Source organism: Palaemon carinicauda, chromosome 5, assembly GCF_036898095.1.
Source record: "Palaemon carinicauda isolate YSFRI2023 chromosome 5, ASM3689809v2, whole genome shotgun sequence".
In the NCBI taxonomy this organism is placed as follows: domain Eukaryota; kingdom Metazoa; phylum Arthropoda; class Malacostraca; order Decapoda; family Palaemonidae; genus Palaemon; species Palaemon carinicauda.
This window is the reverse complement of record NC_090729.1, coordinates 128521273-128528772: the sequence shown is the minus strand read 5'-3', so window position 1 is coordinate 128528772 and position 7500 is coordinate 128521273. Positions and strand designations below refer to the sequence as shown.

The 7500-nt window shown below is 36.3% G+C and overlaps 1 protein-coding gene across 2 annotated transcripts in view; it reads right to left on the bottom strand.

The window, feature by feature from the left end:
• LOC137640573 (beta-1,4-N-acetylgalactosaminyltransferase bre-4-like) overlaps nt 1-7500 on the bottom strand; it is an 18561-nt gene that overhangs the window by 3075 nt on the left and 7986 nt on the right. For both annotated transcript variants that reach the window (XM_068373089.1, XM_068373088.1), the window contains exons 4-5: nt 2832-3068; nt 2281-2464 (exon numbers count right to left, since the gene is read on the bottom strand). In XM_068373089.1, the coding sequence (XP_068229190.1) occupies nt 2281-2464; nt 2832-3068 (421 nt within the window). The remainder of the gene's footprint in view (nt 1-2280; nt 2465-2831; nt 3069-7500) is intronic.

Genomic DNA, 7500 nt, shown 5'->3' with positions numbered 1-7500 from the left:
CAAAAGTGATTAAAAGGTGATGGCAAAAGAGAACCTGAAAGCGATGCTAAATGTGATTATAAAAGTAATGCCAAAAATGAATTCGAAAGCGATGCCAAAAGTGATTAAAAAGGTAATGCCAAAAGTGAATCCGAAAGCGATGCCAAAAGTGATGCCAAAAGTGAATCCGAAAGCAATGCCAAAAGGGATAAATAAGTGACGCCAAAAGTGAATCCAAAGTAATGCCAAAAGTGATTAAAAAGTGATGGCAAAAGAGAACCTGAAAGCGATGCCAAAAGTGATTAAAAAAGTAATGCCAAAGTGAATCCGAAAGCGATGTCAAAAGTGATTAAAAAGTGATGCCAAAAGTGAATCTGAGAGATAACAAAAGTGATTAAAAAGTGATGCCAAAAGTGAATCTGAGAGATAACCAAAGTGATGCCAAAAGTGAATCTGAGAGATAACAAAAGTGATGCCAAAAGTAAATCCGAAACCGATGCCAAAAGTGATAAAAAAGTGATGCCAAATACGAATCTGAAAGCAATGACAAAAGTGATTATAAAGTGATGCCAAATAGTGAATCTGAAAGCGATGCCAAAAGTGATTAAAAAAGGGATGGCATAAGTGAACCCGAAAGCAATGCCAAAAGTGATTCAGAAAGTGTGCCAAAAGTGAATCCGAAAGCGATGCCAGAAGTGTTTTCCAAAGGGATTCCGAAAGGGATTCCAAAGGTGATGCCAACTTTCCCGGGGACTGAATTACCTCAGAAAGGAACTTCATTTCAGACTATCTTACAGTAAGCCTAAACTTATCACCATTTATCAAAATTCAATTTAATCATCTAAACATCACTTGTCTCTTTAAAAACTTTCAGCTCTTCCAAATTCATACTACAGATTCTTAAGTATATTTCAGTCTTTTTCTTAATTTTGTCTTGATTTTTTTTTTTTTTTTTTTTTTTTTTTTTTTTTTTTTTTTTTTTTTTTTTTTTGTAATTTCCATTGCCGTATGATTTAGGAACTTGGAAAGGATGGGAAGTCAGGAAGTCGGTGGCATTTTGAAATTGTTAAAACTACCAATAAATCACGAAAGGTCTAATTTTGTTTGTTGATTTGATATTTTTTCAACTGTTTTGAAAAGCATTAGTCTCCTTTAAGTTTACTTGTCAGGGTAATAACTTTCTATTTTTGGTATAATTTCCTATGAAATTAAACTTTAGTAGTTGATTATATCTACTTTTGTAAGCTAATTATAATTTCAGATCACAAGAGACTGGGTGTTTGTGCGACTACAGAGAAAGTGGGATGAAATATTTAAAAGGAAAACTGGTCAATAATAAATACAATATTAATACAATATTAGTTTCGTCATGATCCTTTAATACAGAAAACATCACTTTAATTGTGCGTATAACTAATATAATTCCCCATTATCTTTAAATCAATTATAATTGCAAGAGTTTTTTTGCAATTATGAAATTGAAGGGAAAAACAGTATTATTCAATCAAAATTGTCAATTTATTTTATTCATACCAATATAAACCATTATGGAATTACAGAGCATTAGCAGAAACCCTGCATTTTTTTTCTTTCAGAAATTAATTCATCATTCCAACATTGCTTTTTTTGACACTTGCAATCTTAAATTGAACAATATAATTTAAAGTCTTCTGGTCTTGATAGAGTATATTCAAAATGATTTAGAATGTGCTCCCAGATATTCAATTATACTGATCTAAAATCAAAACAAATCATTCTGTGATTGTTTGAAATTCCATTTCTGTTTTCACCTTTATGTTTAGCTTTTGTTTTAGCGTCACTTACGGACTAAAATGACCTTAATCATACGTTTATAACGATTACTCTGCATCAATGGGGTTATGGTGGCCGATGTGGAAACGTCTCTGACTGTTGAAAGCCAGATTGGGGTTCGAGTCCCGCTCAAACTCGTTAGTTCCTTGGGTCGCTACAACCTTACCATCCTTGTGAGCTAAGGATGGTGGTTTAGAGGAGCCTATAGGTCTATCTGCGAGTCATCAGCGTCCATTGCCTGGCCTTCATTGGTCCTAGCTTGGGTGGAGAGGGGGCTTGGGCGCTGATCATATGTATATATGGTCAGTCTCTAGGGCATTGTCCTGCTCGATAGGACAATGTCATTGTCCCTTGCCCCTGCCATTCATGAGCGACCTTTAAACCTTTAAGAGGATATTCCCTCTGGTGTTAAAAGTATGAGATTTTGCCTGAAACAATGATATGAAGTTAAACCTAGTTTTCGAAAAAATTTAATTCTTTCAGACTTACTTGTAGCGCAAAGTATCAACTAACTGCGCTAAATGTCTTGGTTGATCTGGGCAAGTATAAAGATTTCTGTCATTCTCTGGTAATAAATCTACGTCATGGAATACGAAGCAGTCAAATTCATATTGCTTGAGAGATTCAATGACGGCAGCATTCATTAAAATTCCTTTATTGAACTGTTCCTGGGCTGAAAGAGAGAGTAATGGTACATTTATTTACACATTTGTATTGAATAAGAAGAATAATCCAGCAGATTTAATTACAATGAGACAAGTGTATAATATAGAAGATTTATATAGTACCCATGTTGCTAACAGCATTTCATTTTCAGTTAAAATTCGTACATGGAATTATTTATTGATAAAAGATTATTCATAGCGTTGAGAACTGATTATGGTGATTTTGTTTCCTTCATAAGATATGTTAAAATGAAATAAATATTTTGTCAATTCTTATGATTGCTAATAGCAGTGTTTGGTGTTGTTTATGTTGAATCCATTGATCCTTTTTGCATAAACGAATCCATGAATGCAAAATATATCAACTATACTTGCCTGCTTGCTCGACAATGTATATTACATATTCTAACTGTTGCCTCTGGAGGATTGGATGCATATGATGTAAAAACGGAGGCACTTGTGAAAGCCGGTCTCTGAACGGCACGATGATGGCCACCCGATGCCTGGCTCGGCAGTCAGCTGGAAGGAAGCGACCACCCGGCTCCAACTCAGGGTGGAGTCTTTCTTGCTCTTCTAACGGTGGTGCTTCATGGTTTACTATGAGCGGTCCCACTGGAAAAGATTCTTTATTATTCTGAAGTAGGGGAACCTTGTAAATTGTAATCTCCCTCTCTCTTCGCAGCTCTTTATCTCCTCCTTTCTATTCAAAGATCTGGCATACCTTCATAATCTATGCCATCATAGTTTTCAGCCCTTACCAGCTACACTGTTAAAAATTTGTCCTAAACAACGGTAAAAATCCTGCAATAAATGTTGCCAGGTACTTATCGTTTCAAAAATGAGTATATTGACGTAAAGGAGTGATATTACGGTCACCAATATGTAAAGGATAATAACAAAGTAGGGTAAAAATAGGGTCGCCTGTATTTTACTGAAGTACGGCTGAGAACAGTATATTTTTACGGAGAAGTTCCGATAAGAATTACGGTTTTTTTTAACAGTGTACTGTACCATCACTCTACTTACAGACAACACCACAGCGCAGCATATCAGGGTAAACATCAGAGGCTTAGTGTAAAACAAAGGAAGGTTTAAAAAAAAAAAAAAAAAAAAAAAAAAAAGTCATATTTCTTGTCTTCATTAAGAGCCACTTACACGAAACAGAAAAAATGCAAAATACTTAACAGAAAGGTTATCCTACAGTATATATCAGGAGTAACTACTAATAGGATATTCTCATCACTAGCAATTCATGTACAAGAGCTATACCTTGGCACCCCATTGTAGTTCCGATAATCTTTACTGTGGCCTGTCACTAATACATTCCTTAAAGAACATCATCCTAAGCAATATAGTTTTAGTAATAAAATTTTGAACTAATACGACCCAGTCACAATGGTTACAAGATATTTTAATTTTCAAAAGTATCATCATGAACTAGATAATATAATCTATTATTGTGAGCAAATAATTAAAACAAATTTGAACGGGAATATCTTGAGTACATACACTTCAAGGAGTAAACCTCCTTGATACTCTTAGGGATTATTTCTTGAATGAATAACAGGTGATGCAGAGTAAATTTAAGAAGCTCCAAAACATGAAAACTGGTGGAACTTTCAGTTCTCTTATGAGCTAAATATATCATGATTGTACATTCCGGGATTAATATCTAAATTATTATTATTATTATTATTATTATTATTATTATTATTATTATTATTATTATTATTATTAATTGCTAAGCTACAACCTTATTTGGAATAGCAGGATGCTACAAGCCCGGGGACTCCAACAGGGAAAATTGCCCAGTGAGGAAAGGAAACAGGAAAAATAAAATATTACAGGAACAGACAAAACTAAAACTTAACATTGTCATTTCTTTCCAACAAATTATTAGGATGAATCAATTTCTCAGTACTTGCCCATATAATAGTAGGTTTTTTATCTAATAAAAAAAAAATGCGTTATCTTGTGTTTATATTTCTTTTATGCTGTTCAATTCTCTTATCAAGATATGTATCAGCTTGGCCAATATTAGATTTGTTACATCAATGACACGGGATATGATACTGTCATAATTTGTTATAATTTGTTATCGGTGGGACAATTGTTTATAGGCAGTTTTTACCATGTATATATTGTTCTCGTAAACTACGTGTTAATAAAGTTTTTATTTTTGAGTAATGGGGAATATCATTAAAGTTGTTACTGTAAGGTAATACAATCAGTTTTTTATATAGATTTCAAGGTTATCACATACATTTTTTTGCTGTTCTTAATATATTGTCTGATACAATCCTTGGATAGTTCATTTAAATTTCTTGCTTATATTACATCACTTCATTATCAATGTATTTAGTCCACATCCCGTAATGTTCATATTGTGACAGACCGAGAGAAAGTTGTGACTCAAAGACAGGATGAAAGCAACTGTGTGAGTTTATTACAGAACACTCTCCTTTATACACAAACGCTCAATGCAACAGGAAATTTCCTGTTCAAAACCGACACCGCATCGGTTAACAGTTAACGGTGAGAAAAACATATATGTTATTTCATGTTCTTCTTAGTGCGAGGGGAGAGCGAAGATACAAGCATACTATATACACAAAATGAAATGTCGTTACTATGTACGATCGTGTGACACACGGTTGGTACAATATAAACACTAGGAGGAATATAGATTTTCTAAACTCTATTTCAATGATCTGAATGCAAATAAAAAATTTATAGAAATATTGATTGGTTCCATGTATACACTGAACTTGAATCCATCATTACACCTACGTATACGTCAAACTAAAAACGGTATTATCATTCCCATCCCCATGCAATTTAAAGGCTTTAAAGGTCACTCATGAATGGCAGAGGCAAGGGACAGTGACATTACCTTAGCAAGCAGAACAATGCCCTACAGACTGAACATATATATATATATATATATATATATATATATATATATATATATATATATATATATATATATATATATATATATATATATATATACATAAATATACCAAAGGCACTTCCCCCAATTTTGGGGGGTAGCCGACAACAACAAGAAACAAAACAAAAAAGGGGACCTCTACTCTCTACGTTCCTCCAGCCTAACCAGGGACTCAGCCGAGTTCAGCTGGTACTGCTAGGGTGCCACAGCCCAACCTCCCACATTTCCACCACAGATGAAGCTTCATACTGCTGAGTCCCCTACTGCTGCTACCTCCGCGGTCATCTAAGGCACCGGAGGAAGCAGCAGAGCCTACCGGAACTGCGTCACAATCGCTTGCCATTCATTCCTATTTCTAGCACGCTCTCTTGCCTCTCTCACATCTATCCTCCTATCACCCAGAGCTTTCTTCACACCATCCATCCACCCAAACCTTGGCCTTCCTCTTGTACTTCTCCCATCAACTCTTGCATTCATCACCTTCTTTAGCAGACAGCCATTTTCCATTCTCTCAACATGGCCAAACCACCTCAACACATTCATATCCACTCTAGCCGCTAACTCATTTCTTACACCCGTTCTCACCCTCACCACTTCGTTCCTAACCCTATCTACTCGAGATACACCAGCCATACTCCTCAGACACTTCATCTCTAACACATTCAATTTCTGTCTCTCCATCACTTTCATTCCCCACAACTCCGATCCATACATCACAGTTGGTACAATCACTTTCTCATATAGAACTCTCTTTACATTCATGCCCAACCCTCTATTTTTTACTACTCCCTTAACTGCCCCCAACACTTTGCAACCTTCATTCACTCTCTGACGTACATCTGCTTCCACTCCACCATTTGCTGCAACAACAGACCCCAAGTACTTAAACTGATCCACCTCCTCAAGTAACTCTCCATTCAACATGACATTCAACCTCGCACCACCTTCCCTTCTCGTACATCTCATAACCTTACTCTTACCCACATTAACTCTCAACTTCCTTCTCTCACACACCCTTCCAAATTCTGTCACTAGTCGGTCAAGCTTCTCTTCTGTGTCTGCTACCAGTACAGTATCATCGGCAAACAACAACTGATTTACCTCCCATTCATGATCATTCTCGCCTACCAGTTTTAATCCTCGTCCAAGCACTCGAGCATTCACCTCTCTCACCACTCCATCAACATACAAGTTAAACAACCACAGCGACATCACACATCCCTGTCTCAGCCCCACTCTCACCGGAAACCAATCGCTCACTTCATTTCCTATTCTAACACATGCTTTACTACCTTTGTAGAAACTTTTCACTGCTTGCAACAACCTTCCACTAACTCCATATAACCTCATCACATTCCACATTGCTTCCTTATCAACTCTATCATATGCTTTCTCCAGATCCATAAACGCAACATACACCTCCTTACCTTTTTCTAAATATTTCTCGCATATCTGCCTAACTGTAAAAATCTGATTCATACAACCCCTACCTCTTCTAAAACCACCCTGTACTTCCAAGATTGCATTCTCTGTTTTATCCTTAATCCTATTAATCAGTACTCTACCATACACTTTTCCAACTACACTCAACAAACTAATACTTCTTGAATTACAACACTCATGCACATCTCCCTTACCCTTATATAGTGGTACAATACATGCACAGACCCAATCTACTGGTACCATTGACAACACAAAACACACATTAAACAATCTCACCAACCATTCAAGTACAGTCACACCCCCTTCCTTCAATATCTCAGCTTTCACACCATCCATTCCAGATGCTTTTCCTACTCTCGTTTCATCTAGTGCTCTCCTCACTTCCTCTATTGTAATCTCTCTCTCATTCTCATCTCCCATCACTGGCACCTCAACACCTGGAACAGCAATTATATCTGCCTCCCTATCATCCTCAACATTCAGCAAACTTTCAAAATATTCCGCCCACCTTTTCCTTGCCTCCTCTCCTTTTAACAACCTTCCATTTCCATCTTTCACTGTCTCTTCAATTCTTGCGCCGGCCTTCCTTACTCTCTTCACTTCTTTCCAAAACTTCTTCTTATTCTCTTCATATGACTGACCCAGTCC